Raw genomic sequence first — 26,851 nt, forward strand, 5'->3', positions numbered from 1 at the left:
AACCCCTGTAGGTAAGAAGTTGTAGGCATTCAGAATGAGTCACCCAAAGATGAGCCTCGGTGGTGTGCAGATTATTTTGAGCTAAAGACAACTAAGACTTTGTGGGCTCAAGAGAAATTTCTGCCCTCCCCTCCTTTACTACTTAGAAGAATTTAAATTAGGGCCTTGCACATAATAAGAGTTATCATTACAAATAACTTTTTATGACCTAGCTATAGGGCTGGGCAAACTTCTAATTACTGAACATCTGCTCTTTTTATTGTCTTGTGAATGACCTTCCTCTCCTCTGAAGCCCCAGGGCACCTTACCTCATCCTTAGCTCTGTCAGCATGCTATGTATACCTCATTTTCCCTTTCTGTGGTGAACCTCTTGCGTATGTGGGGTCTCTGACTCTCTCATGTATGTGGTGTTCCCATATGAACATATTTGATTAAATATGGTTATTTTTCTCTTTTTAATCTGTCTCATGTAGATTTAATTATTAGACCAGCTGAAAGAACCTTGAGGGTAGAGGGAAGTTTCTTCTTCCCCCACAAAGTATATACGCTGGACTAATATCAGCTGAAAGCAAAGGTAGACTGAGCTTGGAGAGGTGAGTAGTGAGTGGTCTCTGGTCCTTAAAAAGTGGAAAAGTAAGCTCCTAATTATGCTCCAAATCTGTTCCACTCCTACACTGATCCATCTCAGTTAACATTCACTGGCCCCTTGCCCAAGTCATTTAAATAACTGCGCTCAAGTTACTCATCTATAAAATGGGGATGCTAATTACATTTATCTCATAGGATTGTTATGAGGACTAAATTAGTCGTGATTGGGGAAGGACTTAGAATAATGCCTAGCACAGTAATGATTTCCTGAAATAGTATGTAAATGTTTAATAATCGCTCAAACTGAAACTCTTAGAATCAGCCTTGACTCCGTTCTTTCTGTCATACCCCATTTCCAATCTGTCAACATTTTCCCTCAGCTAAATATATATATATATATATATATATATACACACATATACATACACATATACATACATATATATACACATATACATATATATATATACACATATACATATATATATATATATATATATATATATATATATATATATATATGTCTGAACCTGACCTCATCTTACCACGTCTACTGCAACCATCATGGATCAAGCCTCCATCATCTCAGTCTGAATTATTTTGATGTCTTATAGAGGGTTTTCCTTCTTTTTTCTTTATACCCCTACAATCTGTTTCTAAAATAACAACCAGAGTGATCATTTTCTATCATTTTCAGACCTTGTTCACTCTTCAGCTGAAAACCCTCCAGTGGTTCTCCATTTCCCTAGCACTAAAAGTCAGAGCCTTTCCTATGGCCTGTACGGCCTTGGACTGCGATGAACTCTCCTCTGACGTTCCCTTCTATGACACTCCTTCAATCCAGTCTAGCATTTCTAGCCATTCTATAAGAGAGTCAGAGAGGGGAGTATTGTGGGATTGTGAACACAAGAACAGGTGAGAAAGCAAGAAAGCAATGGAGCAGGTGTGGAGGGTAGGATTTCAGCAGTGCAGACCAAAACATAAAAGTAAAGTAGAGTAGGAGCCAGTCAGGAATTCTGTCCAGAGCAAATCCAGTAAAAAGCAAGATCCGTACCCAGCCACTTGGAAATGGGCCTAGTATGAGGAAGGCAAGAAAACGCCCCAACTAATACCCTGCAGAGAACCTGGCAACCCTGAATGTGCCTGAGTCCTATGGAGAAATGGGCCAAGTTTGGTCTGGCTTTGTTGAGGAGGTATTCATGGTTAGGAAGACTGTGCATGTCCTGACAAAAAAATACATATGTATTTCCAAACTTGCTGGTATGCAGAACACACTCCATTAATAATATTGACCTGTTTCTCTCCTAGAACAAGACTAATGGGAACTAAATGTTCCTCGGGAACAGTTGGGGTGTGGCTTGGATGAGGGCAAAGGTTAACAGAGCAAAGATCTAAAGTGTGGCGACCAGGGCACTTGGGAGAATCAGTCTCCATCTGTTCATGGATAATCATCGTTTTTCTTCAGAGACAGAGAAAGCATAGACCAAGGGCAAATATACTGAGTGTCTTAATATATCACTTGATAGGGCCAGGATTATAAACCAAACAAGCAGATAACCAAAACAAAAACAAATCCAGAAACAAACCTTTTGCTTCTTCAGTTTAAAAACCACTGCACTAAGAAAAGATTCCAAAACAAACTCAGGGTGGGATCCTCACTGTTGTCTTATGGTCCAGCCTCCCCTTCCTCCTCTTCTCTTTTTTCTGCTACTGATGTACTCTTTTGACCCTGTTCTCGTCTGTACATGTACCTTTTGGCTTTGTTTCTCATCCACGAGCTCATTGTTATCTGCTTGCTTCTAAGAGTTAATACCTCTACGAATACTTGGCTATGGCTTATCTACTAACTGCTTAGGTCCCTGTGCTTTTGGTACCTGTTGATACAGTTGGCTCTAGTATTATAATCTGTCCCCCACTGCCCCTTTGTCACCTGCATCTCTCCTATCCTGGCTTTTCCCAAACCATGCCTTTGGGTTAACTCAGATCACCCTCAGTGATACACCTGCAGAGATAAATTCTGAAAACACTTCACGATAAGATAGGAAATTCTATCACAGCACATATTGAGTCACCAAATAAAAGATTTTTGAGTGTTGACAAGGTCAAAGCTTGGTCTTACACTATGAAAATGTGTTCCAGTTTAGAGTCTAGGACCTGGTGATCAGTCCTTTCTACTCATATGTAGTTGATGCTGTTGCTTCCCCTCACAGTTCCCCACGGAGCCAGTATAGCCTTCCCCCAGCTGCTGAGAGTATAGCAGCTAAGGCTGAGAACGACATCTCTTTCCAGAGAATCGCCCTTGGCTAAAGGGGGCTGCCTCACCCAGAGATGCTTGGGAATTTACTCCTCCCTTCCCCCATCTTCTACCTGAATTAGATTTCAAACCTTACTCTTTGCGTGGTGGAGTTTGGGGGAAGGAAGTTTCCCCTCACATAATCGCCATACATGGTTCTCTGAGAGAGGTTATGAGTCTGTGACTTTGTGCTGAACAAGTGGTGCCAATTAAAATGATTCTTTCTCCCTCCTTGAAATAAAATCTACCTTGTAACTTGGAATTTTTAGCCAATTCAAACATTAAAAACTTTCTTCAACTCTGATTAGGGAATTATCTCCAAGTGAGGGCTCTGATACATCTTCTTGGACAAGCTGTCAAACCAATATTTCATTAAGTATGCCTTACCCCACTAATGGCTAGTATCTTTTTGAGGTAATAGATCTTCGTACTTATAAAATAGAAGTAGGAGATAGTAGGTTAGACTCTCTCATCAAATTGTATTGATGCAAGACTCTAGAGAGAGGTATTGAAATCTGTTTCCATGGCAACAGCCTTGCTGCTCAAGTGGAAAACAGGATAGCAATTGAAGTCTGTGTTAATTGCAGCTCTAAAAATAATCAGCGATGTGTTGAAATCGAGTGAAAGACTCAGGAAGCAATAGGTAAAAATTACAACCATGCAGGGTGGTATTGAACAATAAGGTATTGTGCAAATATTATTGCAACTATAATAAGATTTAAGAATTACAGGAATGGTTGGTGACAAATATATTTTTGAGGAAAATCAATTATTATTTGTTCATTTATTTGGGTGACTGTTGAATACTGATTATATGTCAGCTATGAAATAGGACCTAAGATACAGAGATAAGTCAGTACTGTCCCCTTCAGGCTCTCAAGGTTTTAATGGGGGAATAGGAAAAAAAATCTATCATGATTATAATGGATATTTTGTTTGTCTACCTGACATCATTCTAACCATTTGCCACTGGGTAGAAGCCAAGACATTAAGGATTTGTATGTCCACGTCCAGGGACAATTCAAAATCATTTACTACAGTTATTGGTTCAGCTATAAGCATGTGACCAAGTTGTAAACCTATATGACATTCTTTTATCTATTTGTATAGTGATTGGTCTCTGCATGAAGCTCAGAAATCTTGTTAAGCGGTTGTGATTATATATGTATGTGTGTGTGTGTGTGTGTGTGTGTGTGTGTGTGTGTGTGTATTACCTAAACATGAAAGAGGAATCATGTAGTCTGGTGCTTCAGAAAGCCATTTTGTGATGAGGAGGAAAGTTAGCCTGAGGATGAAGTCAGCCACTGGACAAGAGCACAGCCAAGAGAACAACAGAGAAACATGGCCTGATAAGACCGAACAGCACTGAAGCCTACTCTGGATGTTTCAGTGATAATAGCCAATACAATTTCTTTTCGTGGATGCTTGAATTGTGTTTTAAGGTTTTCTGTTTGCCTGAAAACAGACACCAAAAAATGCATTCAACTAATTACGAAGGACAATACCACAGAATAAGCGAAATAATGGAAATAAGCAGAGAGAATGATGGATGGACAGAGGAAAAATAAATCAGAGGGAGAAAGAGGAGGTGTGAGGACAGAGCCAGGAGTGTAGTTTCCAGGCTCTCAGCTTCACGTGGAAAGGTGCTGGCTCAGGTAGTAAATGGCCGTCAACTGTGATTGGATGGCCATCAGCTGTGGCTAGTTGGTTGTCAGCCGTAACCAGTGAGCCATTGGCCACTAATATAACTGCCATGGCTACGCTAGCAGCAAATGGGGGCTAGCAAGAAGATGGTGGCTGAGCTAGCAAGAGCAGATTGCAGTTAGCATGGCGGATTGCAGCTAGCAAGTGAGGTTGGTTGGCAGAGAGAAGAGGACAGCAGGTTGTGGTTAGTGTGGCTCCTGCTTCCTGTGTCTCCAACCCAGCCGCCAACAAGAATATAGAGGTATGACTCCCCTATCTATGGCTCCATGGGTGTTCCTTTTTGGCCTCACAATGTCCTGTGTTCTTATGTGGGGAGCGGGAGCCGAGACCCCGCATGACAGGAAGTAACAACTAACTCTACCTTGGAGAAAGGAATGCAGAAAAGATCAAGAAGTTTCCTATATTGTGAGGTAGAGAATTCAGCTTTGCAGTCAGCATAGCTCCTGAGTGTCCAACGCTCTAGACTGCTGGACACTGGCAATATGGACAACTCTTAACCCAGACTCAATGCAGAGATGGGTGTATCATGAAGCTACAGAAGCTTAAGATCAAGTGCCCTTCACTTACTGTCCCTTTGGGTTGGGGGTGTAAGTAGCAACCCCAGTTGTGCATTAGCAACTGGGCTGCCCCATCTGGAAGGTCACTCTCTAAAGCCTGGTGGTGTTTCTGAGCCAGAGAAAGGAGCAAAGTTTTCAAGTTTTATTTCATAGAATTGTGGGGATGCCAGCCAAATTTCTTCTGACATGAAATTTTCAGTTGCCTTTGCAAGAGATGACCACTGGTAGCCCACCATATGAGCCATTTGGGTGCTAGGGGAAGGTGCACAGGAAGAAGACCAGTGAGGCAGTGGCGGCAGAGGCATGGCAACCTCTGGAGCCATGAGCTCCTGTTGCACAGCATCCAGAAGTCAGGCATGCAGTTGAGGTGCATGCACAGGCTCCAGAAGTGGCCAAGTAGCATGGATTGGGCCTTTGCCAAGTTGCGGGGGCTGGCAATACACTGCCTCCCTGATGGCTCTGTGGATGGCACCTGGGCCTCTATATTTCTTGCCTTTTCTTTTTATATTGATCATTTGCTTATGTTATTTAGCACGTTTTATAATTTTCAGTCATGTTTCTGATTATGGGTACTGAACTGTAGAGGTTCTATCTATATGATACTCTTCCAAAAAGTAATAAGATTTTTAATCACAAAGAGTTTCAGTGCATGATCTTGATCCAGTGAAGACTTGGTTTTAAGCTCTGTTATCCCTTACCTATTTTGGTTTTGGCTTTACTCGTAGGGATGGCCATTAACCCCAGGCAATGCCCATTCCCAGGTCTCAGGCCTGTGTTTAGCAAGTCTCCTCTGTCTTGAATAAAACAATCTTGAACACCCCAGTGCTGTTCAGCTGCTGAAATCCAGCTCAACTCTTGTACTTCCTGTCTGCTGTTGACTGCTTCTCTTCAGGCTTGCTTTGCACATTTAGAGCTCAGAAACTGACCAGCAATTTGAGGGACATTTGGGTGCAGGTTTTTGAGCACTCTCTCTGAGGTTCCTTTCTCTCCCATATTTTACTCCTCAAATCCCATCTCTTTTGGCATCCCCGAACTCAATCTCTGCTCAGATCTCCAAGAGCCCAAGAAAAGAGCTTTCTTCTTGGGCTCTTTTCACCTTTGCCACAATTTGGAAAAAGCCCTCAGGAAAATTCTGAGGTCAATGTGGACCACACCTCTGTGCTTCCTTTTCTGAAGGATTCTAGCTGTTCAATATTACTTGCACTGGCTCTCCAATGGCCTCAAAGGATTGTGTATATATTTTTTCAACTTTAAGTTATTTGTGGCAGAAGATTTAGTTCAACATAAGGTACACTGTTGAGTCCAGGGCCAAAAATTTTATCGACTGAATTTTAATTTCAACAATTTGTTTGAATGACATTGAACATCATTTCCAAATGTGGTTTTTTATTTATTTTCAATACATATTCAATCATTTTTAATTCCTGCTTGTTGCACGCTCAGTTTGCCTTCCTCTAAACATTTTTCATGTATACTAAATTTATATTTAGATTATGATAATTCTAAAATTTATCTCTCTCTTGGTGTTTGTTTTCTTTTCTTCTTTGTATGCTTGGTATTTTTTTTATATTTCCCTAATATAAACTGATCCCAATTTGCAGAAGTTTTAAATTGGGTAATACTTCATTTTTACAGAACTTGTAAACAGTGGATTATATATATTTTTCCTTATTTATCTTGAGTCTAGGTTTGAAGTAAGAAAGCCTTGGAGAGTAACTAGCCTGACGTACTGCTGAAGCAGGAGTTATACATTTTAATCTTCAATTATGCTCTCTGCAAAACTTAGAAAAATAATGTTTAGTGATAAGATTCACCAAACTTCTTAGGCATTTAAAAGTTTAGCTGCAGAAATTCCAAACCTATCTTATTAAACTTTTTCCATTTATTTTAATTATTTATGTATTTTAGAGGGAATGTTATATTCTTTTTTTTTTTTCTTAAGGAAAAAGAAAATGCCTTTTCTTTTTTCTTCCAGGATTCAAAAAATGAATAAGTGAAAATAAGCTTTGGTTCACTTTGAAACATATGACAGATTGGTAGGTGAATTATTCATCAAACTAAGTGAATAATCTACAAAACTAATCAAACCAGTCTGGTACCATCACTTGCCAGGTGAAAAATTTGGCCTGATTAGAATTGTCGTATTTGAGGTGGTGTATAGGCATGATTTACTTAACTATATTGAGGCAAGACAGAACAAGAAGAATTGGAATCTGAAACTAGACATATCAGTTAGGTTTGGACAGGCTCTAAAGGTTGGTAGACGGGGAAGTAGGTGAACTGAAAGAGCTGAAAGTTTCAGAAGGGAGTCTAGTCTGGGAGGTAGGATCCTATACACCCCTTGACTGTTACCGTTTTCGATACGGAAATGGATATCGTTTTCACTGCTACATCCAAAATGACTTGAGAGTACCTGTCATATAGTGGTTACTCCAAAAGTATTTTAAATAAAAAAATAAAAACAAAAGAATAATATAGACATCTAAAGATGTGGCAATAGACATCTCCATCTGCGATAACCCATTACAAGTTTCTCCATAACAGGGAGCTACCTGCCAGGAGAACTGGCTAGCTAAATTGATCCAGAACTTGGGTGGCCTCTCCTGTGATCAATGGGTAAATAGGCGTGGTCAACTCTGAATCTCTCTTTGTCTATAATAAGTGAATATTTCTAAGATCTGTTCCCCCCCCCCAATGTCCTGGTAATGACAAAGTTAACTATTCTATTACTATTGTCATTAGTCATTATCATTCTGGTAACAATGCCAGAGGCCTGTAAGGAGTGTATCTCAGGGGCCTGAAGGTTTCATATCACCTGAGGGGAAATTCTTCAGTGTGTGATGTACACTTCATACCTTGTATGACAAATGCTCCTAAGTTGAATTATAGTAAGTCCTTACCTAACATTAGATAGGTTCTGGGACCTGAGGTGAAACTACGAATAATGAAACCAGTTTTACCAGAGGTTAAACAAGAGTTAAGTTCCTATAGTTATAATGAAACAACATTGAATGAAATGATGTTATTCGAGGACCTGCTGTATTTGCCATTATTATATAGCCTCACAGTGGTTACCATAGGCTAATTCTACATATCACAGTCAAAATGACCAAAGGTTTGAATCCAAAGTAGCAAGTAGAATATACAACATACTTCTGATTATCTTTGAAGTCCTTTGTTAAACATAGAAGGAGATAGTGAGCAAATTCTGGATAATTTGCTGCATTTAGTAACTTAGTATGAGTGATGACTGCTTCTTGAACTTGAAATTATGTGTCAGTCACTGTTCTATCCATCAGTGTTTTCTTACGGTCTCGTTAGAGAGTGCTTACTCATTAGTATCATCGTTGCCAGGAAAAGAGAGCAAGTGAAAGAGCCATACTTCTTACTGTGTATCAAGCACTGTGCTAAGTGCTTTCCATATAACACATAATTTAATTCTTGGAACAATCCTGGGCACTAGATATAATAATCCTGGCTTTTCAGATGAGGAAATGAGCAAAATTAAATATCTTGATGTCCTAGTTCAGGCTGCTGTAACAAATTACCATAGCTGGGTGGTTTAAACAACAAAAATGTATTTCTGACAGTTCTGAAGGCTGAAAAGTCTGAGATCAGAGGGACAGCATGGTTTGGTGCTGGTGAGAGCCCACCCCCCCACCCCCCCCCCCCCCCCCTGGTTTGACGATGGCTGTCTCCTTGCTGTGTCCTCATGTGGCACAGAAAGAGGAAACAAGTTCTCCTTTGTCTCTTCTTCTGAGGGCATTAACTCCATCATGAGAGCTCCAACTTCATGACCTAACCCCTTCCCAAAGACCCCAACTCCAAATATCATTACATTGGCCGTTAGTGTTTCAATATATGAATTTTGTGGGGACACAGATACTCAGTCCATAGCACTTGCCAAAAGCACCTTACTGAGATAAGAATATTTTGTTTACAAATTCCTCAACTCAGTGTGGATTTATTGTCAGAAACTATATCATCTGGCCATTTCTATATTATAAGCAATTACTGCAATGACAAAATAAGGAGTATTTCCTCTGAGCTGGTGATTCCTTCAATCAAGGTTCTCTTCATTCTCCAAAGAACTGTAAAATAATGTGCTTTCTTATCCAAAGCATTGGTTGTTTCCTAGAAAAATAGGTTATATTTAGAGAAATGACATATTCATTTTGTATCAAAATATTTAATTTTCTTTTATGTGTTATACTGCTTTGCATCTGTTTATTTTTTTAGTTTCAGAACCCTAATGGCTTCCTGACAAAGCTTTTTGGCTTATAGTTTTTGCCTATGCAAAACATTATGTGGCCATGGGAACTGCCTTTTGGAAAACAGTGTGATTTTACTTTAACAGGTGTCTTGTGGGTGCAGACTGAACTGGGGATGGCCTGTAGAGGATTTGAGTTCTTCCTGCAGTTTTCCTTAGACGGTCCCTCCACACCCAGCCACCGGTGTTCCTGGTTTTCATTCCATGGGTTGTGAATTGTAGTCTCTCTCAAATGGTCTTCTGCCCTGGTATCTGCATCCTATGACCTTGCTTTGAAAAAAGGACTAGAATCTACAAGGCTGGGTAGGTGAGGGTGGCTGGGCAGATATTAACATATTCTGTCTTTTTCCAACCAATGGATGAAATGTTGAGAAGGATATGGAACTCTCCTAAAGAGGGAAATGGTAGAAAAAAAATTCTTGTATAAATTGCAAATGTTGTTTTGCATCTTTCTACAATTTTTCATTTTTCCATCCTTCCTCTTTTGGCATTTTCCTATTTTCCTCTTGGCCTGCCACATTCTTTTTGGGAGTCCTTTTCTAAGGCAGTGGTTCTCACAGTTTAGCATGTAGCAGATTACCTGGAGGGCTTGTTACAATACAGATTACAGAGCGTCTACTCCAAGAGTTTCTAATTCTGTAGTTCTGGGCTGGTATTTGCATTTCTAACAAATTCCCGGGGTGGGGAATGGACGCTGCTGGTCCAGGGCCACACTTCGTGGACCACTAGTCTAGGGATTGTGCTTTATCATCTCAGTATCTTTATTCACTTGTCCATTTAAGCACTCATCATTACTGAGACATTACTAAGCCCAGCAGTGCCTCAGACGCTGCATACCTCCCACGGAACCCAGCTTTAGTAACTGGCATTTAGTGGATCTGTAATACATGTTAAGTGGCTCTGCAACCTACATTTTCCTGGATCTCACCAGCCTAGTGGGAGTGACTCAAATTGCATAGATTCTTACTATGCAATTAGTAAGTAAAACAAGACCTCCAGGACCTCTCAAAAACACTCTCTTGTGTCACAGGGATATGGCATTGCTTGTCACTCATGTGCTATAACTCAGTCATTTTTGGTTACCAAACACTAGCCTCTCTCACAGATATTTTCTGTCTGTGCAGCTACTGAAAGGTGACTCACTGCGGAACCCACTGCTGTTGCTGCTGCTTCCCTGGGAACCATGAGGCCCACGCCACGCCTGCCTCCCACCAGTGCTTCCACAATTGCCAACACCTGGAAGTGCTGAGGAGCAAAGGTTGCTCCGAGACCCTACATCACATTTCCTTGTAGGGAAAACCAAAGTGCTGCTGGGGCCTCGGCATCTCACAGAATACATGCACATATCTTCATCAGTGATTGCCTGGGGCTTGAATCTGTTGGGCTGGTGAGGTGGAAATGGGTGGTTGGGCAGGGAATGTGATAGCAACACAGTCTGTCTTTTCTAATCCAGGTTCTCTATCAATTTATAAAACATGCATGTGTAGTTTCCACACCCCAACAACTTACCAGATATGTCACAGATGTCTGAATCACAGTGGGGGAGGGGGCACAACTGAGTCTTACAACTACTAGATAGGAATGAAAAAAGGACCCCTAATTTTTCTCGACCTTTTTCTCCTTCACTTTTAAGGTGTTTATTTAGAACTCTAATGCATTTTTTAATGTGCCAGGTTTAATGTAACCAGAGGCCTTCTTTCCTTCCTTTAAATGTCCTCTGCAGCTTCTTTCTTTTATACAAACTATGCCTCAGGTGAGGAGAGAAGAGATAATTTGTAGCTCTGCACTAGTTTCCTGCAAGGAGCCTGAAAATCAAGGTAGCTTAATCAATCTTTACTCCTGTACACAGGCCGAAACCCACTGCTGCTTTGGTCGTTCTATCCTAAGCCAAAAGGACCAAGGGCCAGCTGTCTGTCCTGGCTTCTGCGTTTGTGACCAGGAAGCGCGAGCAGCAGGCAGAGGACTGAGGCCTTCAGCACCCACAGCTGACACAGAGAAGTTTAGTGGTCTAGATTATGTCTGGGGGCTTTTAGAAGGATAAAAACCTGTTGCCCGATATTTCAAAGTATCCTTCTGTCACCACTCTCTCATTTAATCAGCCCAACAGATGGATGAAGTAAGTGGTATTATTATTCTTAAGGATAGAAACTGAGGATGAGAGGTCAGGTTCCTTGTCACAAGGGACCACAGCCAGGCAGTGAAGGAAGAGAACTCCAAGCCAAGGCTTTCTCCCTCTGGAGCCTCTTCTCCGAACATCATACCCTTTAGCCTCCACTAATCCCTCTTGTGGCTTAAGGGGAGGCGATCTGTTAGTCTTCTTCTAATACAGAGACATTTTTTGAGGGAAGGGATCAATCAACCAAACGTATTAACTCATACAACTCTTATCTACTTCCTAAGCATTTCTTCACTAATAAAAAATTGCTTTAGAAACAGCTAGCAGCGGCCTCTGCTTTTTATAACTTGGCTTCTGCCAAAAAGTTTTCAATTTTTAGAGTCAGCTCAGTTATTTGTCTCAATATGTGAAAATAATAAGAGTTATAATGAAACAGCTCTGCCATGGTTTCAAGAAGTTAACATTTACTATCTAGAAAATAATTCTGTGCATATGGAAGTGTGCTTTAAGAGTCTGGAGCACCAAGAAAATTGCTTTCATGCTTGGATTCTTACAAAGTTTAGCCAAAATCTACAGGTACTTCAAGGCCACAGTCAGTACTGGCATTGCTCCTTCTCTTTCCTCCATGTGGCAGAACTTTTACAGAGGAAGAGAGGTCTGAGTTTAAGAGTGCTAAAGTAACAGATCTATTATAATTTTTGGTATTTTTTCACTTGAAAGTATATTCTTTCCTTCTGTATATATTCCAATTCTGTAATCTTTTTGCTTTGTAAAATGTAGTATTTTTAGGATTGACTACCATACTGTAATCTCTTACCCTCCCCCCATAGTATCACAAATGTTTTTTCCCCAATGGGGAAGAGAATCTTGTCCCTTTCTTGCCTTCTGATTCTATTTGCCATAGAAGCAAAAAGAATATGCCTAGGTGAGGCCTGGAGGTCATCAACCTCTGCCTTTGTGCCGGGACATGCAAACTGCCTAAGCCAATTACTAACCGGTTTTGAAAAAAAACCTCCAATCAGAGAGAATCCACGACTTTTTCCTTTTCATGATGCAAGTGCTCACTATACATGTCTTTCCCTATCTATGTGTACACTTATCTCACTGTTCTATTTTTTTCCTCATTTGTGTTAACCCTTTCTCAACTTTTTTGAACTTTCAGGCCTTCTCTTCTCAGAAGTGGTAGGAGACAAATGTTGGAGAGAAATGTTCCTCTGTAAACGGCCAAGACGGTAAAGTGAGTCGTCGTCTCTGGAAACCCTGGTATTCTCGTCCCCAGCTAAGTGGGACAGACAGTGGGATGACAGCATTATCATCTTAGAAGGTATTTATTGGGCTGCTGCTAAGCAAACATTCAAACCTTTTTTAATTCCATGAGACTAACACTTCAGAGTCTGTTTCCAAACAGGACACTAGAGGGCTCCCAGGGGTTAAAAATAAGTGGAAAATTATTTGAATGAAAACTGCTTCTGTACGGCATTTACTTTTTCAGAATTTAAAATTGCAGTTTATTTTTTAAACTCTTTTTTTTAAACCTCACTTGTCTTAACATTGGGTTATAAGCAGTCAGTTTACAAGTAACTGGTTTGTTTGTTTCTGTTTTTGTTTTTTTGCTTTGCAATCACTAGTTTTCAACGGAGCTTTTAAAGCCGAGCTGAAATATTTGAAATGTGGAACCCTCTTGACCATGAAATATGTTCTACTTACATGCCTCAGCCTTTAAAAGTTCTTTGCATTAGAGTCAGGGATTACATTGTTTCTGGAGCCAAGCATGGGGCCAGCTGTGTAAGTACAGTTGCTTATGGTTTCTTCTTCTAATTAATAATGTGAAAAACTAGAACTAGAGATCCTTTTATTTTCTTTCAGCTGACTTTGGTGGAGAGAAAAGGAATAAAAAGCAGTCGGATTTGTATGTTGTGTTTCTGTGTGTGTGACAATAAATGTAACTGCTTTCAAGATATATGGGCATTTATGGCTCTATAATAGAGTAATAATAATATCAGATAATGGAACATACGACGAAAAAATTGTTCTGTTAGATTAAGAGAATATATTTCTGAAGTTGAATGTTAATTAGTTAACTAATTAGTGCAGGATTTAAAAAACAAATGTGGGATATCTATAGATTTTTAAAAACCATCTATTACTTGTTTTAAGTTATTTTTGAATTTCAAAAGGAAAAGCCTGGTTTTAATGCTTTTCCTTCAGAATCAAATTAAATGAGTCTAACTACAAGTTCTAAAATATTCTTGGATTTTTGTGGCTTGTTCTGACTAATTTAAACTGAATATCAGATCAATACATCTATCTTGTTTCTGTTTCTTAAACTTCAGTATAAAACAAAAAACATTTAGTGGTGATATTAATGAAAGGAAAGGGTTATTTCTTTCTTTTGCTGTTGTAGAGGAACTGAATTAGTTTGAGATTGTGACTCAGTTAACTCTGTTTCCATTCATTCTCAGAAAGAAGCCACACTTCTCCTTGGGGAGGCTGATAGGAGTTTAAAAGGTTTGTTGTGGCGAGTGTCACAAACATTCCCAAATCCATCACCAACCCTTTACTTCCATCTCTACCCACCGGAGACCACTTAAGGCATCTAAGTGAGGCAACAGCTGAATTCAGGAAACCATGCATCATGTCAGCAGGAGCCAACTTCAGACTTTAAACTCTGTTCAACATGTGGATGCGGCAGAGAAATGACCTGTCCAGACAAGCCAGGGCAGCTCATAAACTGGTTCATCTGCACCCTGTGCGTCCCAGGGGTGCGTAAACTTTGGAGCAGCCGGCGTCCAAGGACCCGGAGGAACCTCCTGCTGGGCACTGCCTGTGCCATCTACCTGGGCTTCCTGGTGAGCCAGGTGGGGCGCGCCTCCCTCCAGCACAGACGGGCCCCGGAAAAGGGGCCACAGCAGAGCCGCGACACCGCCGAGGCACCCTTCCCTGAGTTACCCTTGGATGGTACCCTGGCTCCTCCAGAGTCCCAGAGTAATGGGACCACCCTGCAGCCCAATGTGGTGTACATTACCCTACGCTCCAAGCGCAGCAAGCCCGCCAATATCCGTGGCACAGTGAAACCAAAGCGCAGGAAGAAGTATGCAGTGGCATCTCCAGCCCCAGGACAGGAGGCTTTGGATGGACCGTCCTTTCAGCTGCAGGAAGCTGCAAGGGCAGCTGATGCTGAATTGCCTGGGAACATCCAGGGAGGAAACCGGGCTAACACTGGACGACCCTGGATGTTGTTACGGGGTCCGGGAGTACGAGGTGGCGGCTCAGATTTCCAGCTGCCCCATGCCAGGGAGAGCAACATCAGGATCTACAGCGAGAGCGCCCCCTCGTGGCTGAGCAAAGAAGACATCCGCAGAATGCGCCTGTTGGCCGATGGTGCGGTGGTGGGCCTCCAGCCCCTGTCGCCTAACAGCAAAGCGCTCTTGCTGGTGCTGGAGGGGAGCACCTATGGCTCTGTGCCTGGCTGCGGCCCTGGCCCCTGTGGGCTGGTCAAGCATCCCTTGGACATGAGTGAGGTGTTTGCCTTCCACCTGGACAGGATCCTGGGGCTCAACAGGACCCTGCCTTCTGTGAGCAGGAAATCAGAGTTCATCCAAGGTAACAGCTTCCCATGCTTTGTTTGCAGCTGTTGGGGATTCGGGTTGATTTTCTTTTTTCCCTCACTCTCTTTTTCTAAATGATTGTCTCCACCCACGTTTCACATTTGGACAGCAGCAGCAGCAGCAGCATGTCTTTCCGTATGCTTGGCATTCTTGATTTTCCCAGTTTGGGGAGGATATGGCGGTTCCAGGGAAATGCTGTCCTCCACATAGAAGAGTAAGCCCACACTGTATAATCCTTGCTCTCCATTTCCCTTACTGCACTTCCCAGTGGCTTATTAAATCTAATTAAATCCAATGGCAATTTGCGTGATGAAGAGAGGAAGCCAGGGTAATCTTGCTGACAGTCAGGCATATTATTAGATGGGTTACTATGGAAGCACGTAAAATTTTGTTCGTTAGTTTTTGAAAGTAAGGGGGAAGTAGGTTATCTTTCTTCAGCAGATGGAATCTTTTTAAAAGGCCCAGAGCCAGCCCAAGTTAGATGCAGCCCCTTGATTTTTCAGAATGGGTTTAACCCCTTTATTTAACAAAGAAAATGAGGCAAAAACAGGTGATTGTTCAGTATATATGCTAACTAGCCATGTGGTTTTTTTCAAGTCCATGACTGTGGTTTATTGAGTCTGATTTCCAAGATTCTCTCAGGTGACAAACATTTTGGCAGGTTCTAGGGTATGTAGCCAGTCACTTCTATGGCATGGTCTATGGCCACAAAGTAGGGTGGGCCAGTGGCTTGTGTTTAAAAGTAGAACAATCCCAGAAGGACTCCAAAGAGATTATAAACTGAAAGGATATTCCCTTATTCCCTGTCACCATAGAATTTAGTATTTTAGTGAGAGTCCCATGGAGTCTGGGCTTGAATGAATTAAAACTCTTGGGACTGGCTAAGAACGAAACTGGATTTCTAATGGCTTTAAGATTATAACTTAATTTTAGAATGGGTACTTCTTGAAGTACCAGTGATTTACTTAGACAGGTACGGCATTCCTTACTTATCATGGTTTATGTCTACGTGCTTCAGAGTCACAGGTATGTTTCAATGTCTCAAGTTTATAAGGTAGCCCACCATGATTATACTGATGTGGAATAGCCCCTCAAACTTTTATTTTTATTTTTTACTTTTTTTTACTTTTATTGGGGAATATTGGGGAACAGTGTGTTTTTTTAGGGCCCATAAGCTCCAAGTCAAGTCAAGTCACTATCCTTCAATCTAGTTGTGGAGGGCGCAGCTCAGCTCCAAGTCCAGTCGCCATTTTCAATCTTAGTTGCAGGGGGTGCAAGCCCACCATCCCCTGCGGGAATTGAACCGGCAACCTTGTCATTGACAGCTCGCTCTAACAAACAGCCATCCAGCCCCCGCCTCCGGAAGCTCAGCGGCAGCTCACTATCTTCAATCTAGTTGTGGAGGGCACAGCTCACTGGCCCATGTGGCAACCCTGTTGTTCAGAGCTTGTGTTCTAACCAACTGAGCCATCCAGCCACACCCTAGCCCCTAAAACTTTTAGTCGAGTGTTGGTAAAAGCTAATTTTTATTGGGTGCTCACTGTTTGCTGAACATATATACTGATTCATATAGTTCATACATGCACTTCTATCATTCTCACAACAATGCTAAGAAGTAGGCACTATTATTATTTCCATTTGGTGGATAAGAAAATTGGGGCTTATTTAGGCAAAGTAATTGGTTTCAACTCCCACAGCTAATGTTAACAGCTAAGCTGTTTTCGAACCTAGGCCCAGCAAAATCAGAACATAACCTCTTAACCACTGGCCTTAGTTGGCTGTATTACTTATTATCCAAACTGGAACCCTCTGAAATGAAAGAAGATATTGGTGGGAACTGAGACAGCAGGCATATACTGAGGCTTTCCTGGACATAGTGTAATCCTTGTTACACGATATTGCCGGTTGTTTTCATGTCATAAAGGCCCCTGTGAAGAGAAGGTGAACTCTTGAATATAGCCCGAGGCACGCTACTCTGATACATCCTTTGATCTTCCCTAGGATGCTCCTGGATGGAAGTTGGGAGAATAAAGCAGTGGGTAGGAGCGTGGGCTCTAGAACGGGACAACTGGGTTTGAATTTACCAGCCATGTGACCTGGAAATGTTACAGCATCTCTGCGTGCCTCAGTTTCCTCAGCTATAAATGACAGTACTACCTACCTCATGAGCTATTGTTGATATATGGAAAACGTGGAACCAGTACTTGTCACACAGTAAACCTTCAATAAGTGTTGGCTATTTCTGTTACTACACTAAGCACATAAGGTACCAAATTACTCACATAGCCTCACATATCTTTTCTTTATGCGATGGGACTAGGACTACAACCAAGGTCTCCTAACTGCGTAGTTCAACTTTTCGATACCAGGATTCCTCGTACATATTTATTTCTGTTTTCTGAATATCCAGCGTCTTTGGGAATAAAAAGGGGAGTTGCACTCAGTTTGAAGGAAGGGTTTATAATCCCAACATAGCCTGATGTTCCTCTGTCCTTTCAGAAGTAAGTGGTGATGGAAAGAAACTAACGAGATTATATTTAATTCAATGTGATGCATTAAATACCTAAGATTATATCTCAAACAGTACCAGATTTTTCTTTGTTCTTTCTTTGATACGTTCTCGGATTTAGTTATTTAGAGTTATAAAGTCAGGCCAATTTCCTTAAGAGTCTGTGCAATAATTTAAATGTAGTTATGAGCGCCCTACACCATATAATTCTCCTTATGTAGAGTATTATACGGATAAGGTACATAAATAGATCGGTTCTGGTCATGGTAGGAGATATATAGACAGTCTTAGGTTCTTGGTGTCTTTCTCCATCTACCTATTTCTAGTCTTTTCCTGACTTGTGTCTTTCTTCCCCTGATTTCCACAGAAGTGTGTATTTTTCTTTTAGGGTCCTCCTATTCTTCTTTTGGTCCAAGCTTTGCTTTATTTTCACCTCCCTGTCCATCTAAGGAGGTGATATATTTCATCGAGTTACCCAGCACTTATTTCTGGCTCATCCTATGTCATTGCTTTGTGTATCATTCCATTTCTATCCCCCAGTGGAGAGTCTGGCAAACAGTAGGTGCTCAATAAATATTTTTGGACAATGCAGGAATGCATTCTTGGCCTGTATCACTGACTCTAAACAGTAAATCTATATTTGCCTCCAGCTTCCAATACTCAAGACAGGTGCTACTGATTTTAGACCTAAGCCCAGGCTGGGATTTCTCCGGGAGGATCTTATAAAGATCTCATTGTAGAAGTAATGAAAAATGTCCTTGGCAGACTCTGTATAATGCAAATCAAACGATTTATAGAGCTCTTGTGAGGCCCATCAATATGGTCTGCTGGCCTCACACTATAATGTACTTTGATAATGAGGTTTCTGTAGGAGGAACAATAGGATTTAGTTTCAGTGTATCTTTCTCTGATGGTCTGCCTTGGTTAGGAGTAGATCTTTTCATAACTGGGAGGGTGGGTAGCCAGCAAATCCTGTAAATTATCTTCCTTAAGTGTTGTTCCTGTTCTCGGACTTTTGATTAATGTTTGTGAAAATAAATTCATGGTTAGTACGAACAATGTAGCTAGTCTGTATGGTGAGTTGAATATAGATATTTGGCTTATCTAAGTTGATCTTTCCAAGAAATCTATGCAGTAGAATTTTTTTTTTTTTAACCTCCATTTTGAGGTGAAGGAAAAGTACTCTGAAGACAGCTCAAGGTCATACCATCAGTTAGTTGTCCAGAAAGATTTCAAACCCTTGTCTTCTAACTTCCCAGTCTTCCCTCTTTTCATCAGTCTTCCTTCAACAAATCCTGTAAGGTATGTTTTCTTTCTCCATCACCGCAAGCTATTAGTGGTATATCCACTTATTTCATATAACTAGAAACAGATGACACGCACACAAATGCACAGATGCAGGCTACGGGAACCTCTATTTTCTCAAGGAGACAACAGCTTTAGCCGCAGCGAGAGTAATACAGATGTTATTGTGTGTACCAGGCACTGTTTTAAGTACTGAGCATACATTATCTCTAAATCCTTGTAAAATTTTTCTGCGGTGGGTACTCTATGAGAGACGTTTTGTGAATGTGGAAATAGAGGCCCAGAGTAATTAAGTACCTTGTCCAAAGTCATATAAATTGCCTGCATGTAAAAAGAGTACACGACATATAAAGAGAGATGTAAAAGTGACTCAAACACTATGATCTGAACGATCTGCCTGCCCCCACCTGTTTCATCTGTTGATTCAGTCCACAGATAAAAGGTCCTAATTATAAAGCTCATCCTCAGTGATTTTTTTTCTCTTTTTTTAAATTAGTAAAAGTGACATGGGCGATCCGCTCAGCACAGAGCCACAAGCTCAGGTTAGTCTGGGACACAGGTTCTTAGTTGTATAACTTAATGAATTCTAGGTGATTCTCCTTGAATACAAAAATATGTATGTGAAATTAGTAGACTTAGTGGCTTTGTCGTATAGACCATACCATTTTCTGACAGGTGTTACCCCAAAGAGATCCCAGAAAATGCAAATGGTATACTTGGGGAAAGGCCAAGTAGGAATTGCCTACAGGTGTATCATACTACAAATCTAGCAATTATCACGGGACCAGAGGCTCACCATATGCGTGTCTTTGCGGGAAATTCAAAAGTGAATGGAAATGTAGTATCAAAGGGCTTTTTAAAAACAATCCATATTTGCAATAATGAAATCTTCAATTATGAATTTATAATGAATCTAGTGTTCGGCATCACACAATGCCTGTACTGCATTTGGTTTTTTGCCCACTGTATCACTTCTATACCACAGATAGTATTGATACTTTAAATGGGGGAATCCTGAGGCTCAGTGAGGTTATGAAATTTGTTAGGGACGCATAGTTAGTGAGCAGTGGAATCGGAATTTGTACGCAACTCTGCCTCATACTAAAGCCTCCTTATGTTGTTTTACTTCGTACATGCCATCTCTCAAATATACCTTGGTATAATTATGGAATAGTGATAAAAATGTGCAAATTTTGGCATGTGATTTCTGATTCACCACTATGCTAGCATTTCTATTTAATTTTGTTTTTCAATCTAACAATTTAACATTAATAGTATTTTTACCCAAAGGGAGTATTGCATACTGCTCTGAGTGTTGCTACGAGGTTTGGGTTTTGTTTTTAATGCAAGGCAGTGCTTACCAGATTTTCTTGTCTTAACAAACACTATCATATAGATGCTACGTAAATGAACATATTAGTGTGTTTTAAGCCAAACCATCCTTGCAAAAGTCATCCATCATGACAAAGGTCAGCAGATGCCATGTGGTGCTGATAACATTGAGATAATTATTTTAACAAAATGATTTGTAAATGTTTGTCTAAGACAAGACAAAGCAGACTATGTCCATGTAAAAGAAGAGGGCTCAAGAAAATCCAGCACCCCTCTGTGATCTTCTGTTTAGCAGCTTTGCCAAAGCTGTCCCTGGCAGTCTGCACAGTAATATGAATGGATCCCAAGAGACACCATTTTAGTAGCATTTAAGCATTGTGCTATTATTCATGCCCAGCATGGAAGACACATTATGTATGTTTTATTTTTAGGATGCTGCTCTATTGCCACAGAGCTGTCATACTGAGTTAAGGTAGCCTGGTTCCAGGAATTCTGCACGTCAGGGCTGCTTAGATGGCCCACTGCAGGCATGCTACCAACTTCCATTGAAATACACTGTTGATCCCAAGTTGCTCACTGTTTCCAACTTGTGTTGCCTCTTCTTAGCGTAAAGTAGGAGAGATACATTGTGTATTTCCCACTCTCTCTTCAAGTCCCTGCGAGCAGCAGCGTCGTGAGTTGTGGGTGACGGCGCAGGTACCAGAGCGAGAGGGTGGGCAGCTGCACATTTCATGTTGTTTCAGACCCTCAGGTGAGGAGGACGGGGGTGTTTTGTAGGAAGTTATGAAAATAACCCGGCTCAACTTGAAAACACACTGACTACAATATCCTGGAAATCTTGGATGTAGCTGCAAACCTTTTTAAAATATGCATTTGGAAATGCAGGAATCATGTTTTGTTTTTAAGAATCTGGATTGAGAGCACATTGGGTTCTTTATCAGAAGAGCCCTAAGGGTATTTCTTTAGCAATCCGCTTGATGCTCTCATTCATCAGCGAACAAAAGTTTACTGAGCATCCACTCCAAGCAGAGCTCTGCTCCAGGGTCCCCTTGTTTGCTCAGTACATCCCTTCATAGACAAAGTCGGGGAACTGAGTAACCTTCTCTGCTGTGTCTCTGTAACTTGTCCCCTGATCCCACACGTAGCTGGGATAGAAGGAACAGTGAATTGTTGAAACAGGGCTCACAGCATAAAAGGTGGACGGGCCCCAGCTCCATGCAGTATACTCCCCTCTACAGTATCACTTTATCTTTTTTTTCTTTTAAGAAGTGTTGATTGAGCACCTGCTATGTACCAGCCACTCTTCTAGTCATTGGGGCTACATCAACAATCCCTGCCCCTGTGGAACAATCCAAACAGTCAACAATCCCTGCCCCTGTGGAATTGACACTTGTGGGCCATGAGAGAGTTCAGTGGCCTGGAGGAAATCACATTGCCACTGATTTCGGGATTCACAGCACCAGCCTGAGCTCAAGGTCATGACCTTGCCATTAGAATCTGTTCCCATCTGTCTCTAAGGACAACACAGGTGCGGAAGGACTAGACAGCCCCGCTCCAACCTCCATTAATGGGTAACTACTGAAGTTACAGTTGAATTCAGTTGTAATCAATAGCATTTACTTTCCATGTGTTAGGCACCGCCCTAAGCCTACAAAGGAAGCCACACAGACTCCAATTCAAATAGCTTTGTAGTTAAGAGCATGGACAGGAGTATTATTTTGCCATCACAAAATATCACAGGCTGCATAGCTTAAACAACAGAAATTTATTTTCTCACAGTTCTGGAGGCTCGAAGTCCAAGATCAATGTGTCAGTATGTTTGGTTTCTTTTGAGGCCTCTCTCCTTGGCTTACAGATGTCCACCTTGTCACTATGCCCTCAGGTGGCCTTTCCTCGATGTGCACACATCTCTTGTGTCTCTGTGTTCTCATCTCCTCCTCTTACAAAGACACCAGTCAGATTGGATTAGGGCCCACCATGCTGGCTTCATTTTAACCTAATTACCTCTGTAAAGCCCCTATCTAGGAATACAGTCACATCCTGAGGTACTGGGGGGTTAGAGCTTCAACATGTGAATTTTGGGGGTGGGGAGACACAATTCAGCTCATAACAACTGGCAATCTAGGCATCTTGAATTTCAATCCTGGTTCCTAACTTGATAGCTGGATGATCTGGGATAATTACCTTAGTTTCTTTGTACCTTATTTCTTCATTAATATAACCAGGATGATGATAATAAAAATAATGGTGATGATAAGTACCTACCTCTTAAAAAAAAGGAGTTGTGAGAATTAGGTGAGTGGATACCTATAAAATATTTGTAACAGCGCCTAACACATAGTGACATTCAGTAAATGTTACCTTTTATTTTCATCTAATTTCCAAGCTGATTCAGCTCTTCGTGATGTGTTTCCTTAGATTTTCTTAGTTTCTCTAGATTGAACTAAGTAAAACAGGCACCTAAAATTGTCATTTAAAGAAAGTGCTTGCAATTGATCGTGAATAATAGCAATACCTTATTTGAGGGGTGCTAAGCACTTGACATGCATTATCTCACTACGTTTGATAACAGTCCCATACATCAGATACTGTTGGATGGTTCTTTGTGGAAGAAACGAGGCTCAGAGAATAACACATGTCTTCTAAAGGCCATGGGTTGTGGGTGGTGCGGCAGCGATGTAAACACGGGTGAGAAGGACGCCAGAGTCTTGTTCCTTGTCAGTGTGTATACCGTGTCCCATTATCCCTTCACATTTCATGTTAGCCTGCAATGGTTGTGGCCTGGGGTTTCCTGGTTAATCATGCATCCAGATTGTAACCCCCTTTCCCCACTGCCTTTCTGTCTGATTTCTGATGCCTTAACTGTTTCCTTTCTCATGACAGTGATTTGGGGTCAGGAGGAGAGAGGCAGTGGTATGTATACCACCCTTGTTTTCACCATTCCAGGGTCTCAGAGAATTAGGGTGACATGGGAGTGGACTGCTGAGCCCAAGCTGGGTAGAATGAGGGTGTGGAAACCTCTGTACACCCCCACCTTTGTTTCTCAGGTTTCTCGCTAATCCTTCTCAAAGAACGCATTATGAGTAAGGACAGTGAAATCACTGCTTACCAGGATGTCACATCAACCAAACCGGTCCACTGACCATTCCTTAGAACCTAAGGGCTATTAGATGAAAATTGAGGGACCCGTAAAAATTCATTCATTCATTTATCAGTCACCATTTTTGAATGTTTGCTTTGGTTGAGATGTTATGTCAGGAGTTGGAAATCTGAAGGTGATTAAGAAATAGTCCCCTTTCTCACAGAGCTCTCAGCTTGGAGGGCAGGAGACAGCTAAACAAACCCACCATGCCAGAAGGGTATGATGAGGACCTCAGTGGAGATATTTTTAGGAGGCTCTGCAGGCACAGAGAGGGAGAATTTAGCCTAGAATGTGTGTGTGTGTGTGTAGGGGGGTAGGTAGGGGAACTGTATAAACTTCCAGGAGAGATAATGTCAGAACTGGTGCTTAAAAGTCACTGTGGGTAGAGTGAGAGATTGGGTGGGTGTAGAAAGGGTAGATGTGTAAAAAAACTTGTGAAGGCAGAGTGTGCTTAGGAAATTGCAAAACAATTGTGAAAAAAGGAGGTTAGTGTTGTGGGTGGGGATGAGGTGAGATAAAGCTGTGGAGAGTAGGCAGGTTTAAGGTCATGTAAGGACACAGTAGACTTTATCTTGCAGATAACAGGGAATCATTGAAGGGCTTGAAGAAGAGGAGGGATGTAATCAGCTTTGCACTGTACAAAGGTCACTCTGGTCAGGAATTCATGGCTCCTTTATCTCCATTTATATAAACACTGAATTGCCCAGGACAGGGTCACCCTGATGTGACCGAGACTTCATTTACAAAATGGGATTGTTTGTGGAGCCTGTGACCACATCATCACCACCCTCTGAAGTCAAATTTGATTCCTGTTTTTTTTTTTTTTTTAATGGAATATTGAGACAGGAAGAGTCTGGGAGGCTTGGGAGTTTCCATTTACATAGCGGAAGTCCAGGGCAGGCCTAGAAAGCAGAAGTTCCTGTGTATTAGTCAAAGGTTCAGCACAAAAAAAGGCACTGTTTTTAAATCAGAACTGATGATTTAGATTGTTTGAGTAGTTTGTGATGGAGGAAGTCACAAGATATTCTCCTTTCCTGTTTCTTTAGCTTTGCACTTAGCTAACTCTTGAGGAAATATGGAGATTAATTCAGTCTAACCTAGAGAAAACAAGTTATGAAGTGGAAAAAAAACACAGATGGGTAAATATAGTTATTATTTGTTTGAACAAATATGTTCTAAATCACACAGAAATCTATTTCTAGGACAAATCCCTATATCCAGAACTTGGCTGGCTATATAAAATGTATACATATAAAAATCTATGGAATTTTGCCTCTCTACCCACCACCCCCCTTTTTTAAGTCATAAAACCCAAATACAGGTTTGGCTCTCCTTAATACAGAGGGTGCCAAAAAATATATACACACATTTCAAGAAAGGAACAAAAACTGTATTAAAATTGTAATACTCAAAATATACCAATAACAAACGATGGATACAAGTCATGTGTATACATTTTTTTGGCACTGGTATTTGACAGTGCTGCATTTTCAGTGTTTCACTGGATTGTGACACAATCCTGCCAGACAGATTTGAAAGGTACTCCTCACGGCAGGAAACTCCGTCATGGACAAGCTGGCTCATGCCCTGTGGAGACCAGTGATGGAGTCAAGAATAGAATTGACATCATGACTTCTTTTTCTACCTCCCTACACTCAGCTCCTTTTCAGTAAAAGTTCTTCTCCTTATAAACTGCAGCGTTTCACCACATAGCTGTCCTGGGGCACACCATTTCTTCATTTCTTGGCTTTACACTGAGAACTGTCTTCATTTTCGTCCTTCCCTTATTCCCTTCAAAATACTCATTAAACTGGCCCACATTTCATTTGGTCATCATTACATATATGCACTTATCTGTTTCTACTAAACTCTAAACTCTCTAAGGCCTGGGCTTCGCCTGGGTCTGGGATCTCGTACAGCCTCCATTTTCTGAATTCTTATATAGCTGAAGCACTGGAGCCAATAGGTCCATTTGAGGACAATTGTACATACTTTATGTTTTTTTTTTGTGTGTGGAGTAAGTCAATTAGCAATATTTAAAACCCAGAGCAGAAGTAAAATTTCATCTAATCCTGCAAATTTCCTCTTCCCTCCAGGCTGTTACAGAATCTTGCATTCCTATTTTGCCAGTCCTCACATTGACTAACTTGTTCACATCCAGCAATTCTATGCCTGGAGACCTTAACCTCTTTCTCACTTCAAATACTTTTTAATTGCCCAAACCCGAAGGCAATAGAAAAACAGAGCAGATAGCACTTAAGGGATCATTAGTAACAAGACAACTGCTGCGCTATCATTGGAGTTACATCAACATAACAATTGCCATCAGCGATTAGAGACGTGCAGCATTAAGGTTTTTCCTTCAGTGCATTGGACAGTTGCAGTGGAACCCGACAGAATTTATTCCCGGTGACAAAGATGAGCCTCAGCTTTTGACTGGACTTTGTTTCCTTGAATGGGTTTTGTAGAGTTGTTTTTAATGAAGGGCTCTGAGCTGGACTGTCACTTTCCTTTTTGCCTTGTTCACAAGGAGTCTTGGAAGTCGTCCCATGTGATAGAAAGGAGTTTCGATATCAGCGCTCAGGACATTTTTACTTATTTTTGCTCAGTGACAGATGCAGACAGGCATTCACAACCCCTCCCAGTGTGCTGAGCGTCTCCCACAGGTGAACAAAACCAGCCCACCAGTGTTCAAAGTGAAGACCAGTTCATAAATCCAGGCAAAGGAGACTGTGCATGGCTCTCATTCTCAGTGAATTTTCACATTTATATTCTCATAAGTATGGCTTTTTTGTGTGCATTTGAATAAAGAACAACTTGGGAGAACATGAGAATTCAGGGAAAATATTCAGATTTGGGAAAAAAAATAAGCTTTCCTGGCAAGTGTCATTTTTAAAGACAGCCGTGTTACCTTTAATTCACTCGAACACCCACATATCTTTTAAACCCTGCTTTCTCACCACTCTGACAGTTAGAATTTTATCTCTTCACTGTTTAGATTTCTCTAGAGAGTACATTACTGCATCATTCTGACAAACCCGAATGCAAAGAGATGAATGCTCCTCATCTCTGAAATATTTCAGGGTAAGTTGCTTTAACCAGTTTCCTGTTTTCAGAGGCTATTTTTCTGTCATCCCTTCAGATCTATCACAGTTCTGTTAATTCTTTTCACAGCCACATTTTTATAAAAAGTGGAATTCTCCTTGCAGTAGTACTCACAGCTCAGAGGTCTGGAGCCATACTGTTATGACTGTGAGGGCCATATGCACACGTGCAGCGAGGAGACCCCTGTGTCGTAATGCCCCATGGCCACGCACCGCGCAGTCTGAGACCTGCTACTAACCTGCCTGCTTGGATTCTGGAAACGCCCCTTTCTAGAGGAGCACTGATTTCCAGCAAGGCAGGATGGAACGTCTTTATGTGGTAG

The 26,851-nt window shown here is 41.3% G+C and overlaps 2 protein-coding genes across 6 annotated transcripts in view; one reads left to right on the forward strand and one right to left on the reverse strand.

The window, feature by feature from the left end:
• TMEM144 (transmembrane protein 144) overlaps positions 1-14,688 on the reverse strand; it is a 74,155-nt gene extending 59,467 nt beyond the window's left edge. For both annotated transcript variants that reach the window (XM_074338392.1, XM_074338393.1), the window contains exon 1: positions 14,554-14,688. The gene's annotated coding sequence lies outside the window, so the exon portion shown is untranslated. The remainder of the gene's footprint in view (positions 1-14,553) is intronic.
• GASK1B (golgi associated kinase 1B) overlaps positions 12,599-26,851 on the forward strand; it is a 43,576-nt gene continuing 29,323 nt past the window's right edge. Inside the window, exons 1-3 of one of the 4 annotated variants that reach the window (XM_019733238.2) lie at positions 12,599-12,852; positions 13,157-13,313; positions 13,991-15,131. In XM_019733238.2, coding sequence (XP_019588797.2) covers positions 14,225-15,131 — 907 coding nt within the window. In that variant the 5' untranslated portion in view covers positions 12,599-12,852; positions 13,157-13,313; positions 13,991-14,224. Of the gene's footprint in view, positions 12,853-13,019; positions 13,314-13,990; positions 15,132-26,851 lie in introns of those variants that run through there. The other 3 variants (XM_019733240.2, XM_019733241.2, XM_019733239.2) reach the window with 3 other exon arrangements.

The sequence above is a fragment of the Rhinolophus sinicus genome, linkage group LG07 (genome assembly GCF_036562045.2).
Source record: "Rhinolophus sinicus isolate RSC01 linkage group LG07, ASM3656204v1, whole genome shotgun sequence".
Lineage (NCBI taxonomy): Eukaryota > Metazoa > Chordata > Mammalia > Chiroptera > Rhinolophidae > Rhinolophus > Rhinolophus sinicus.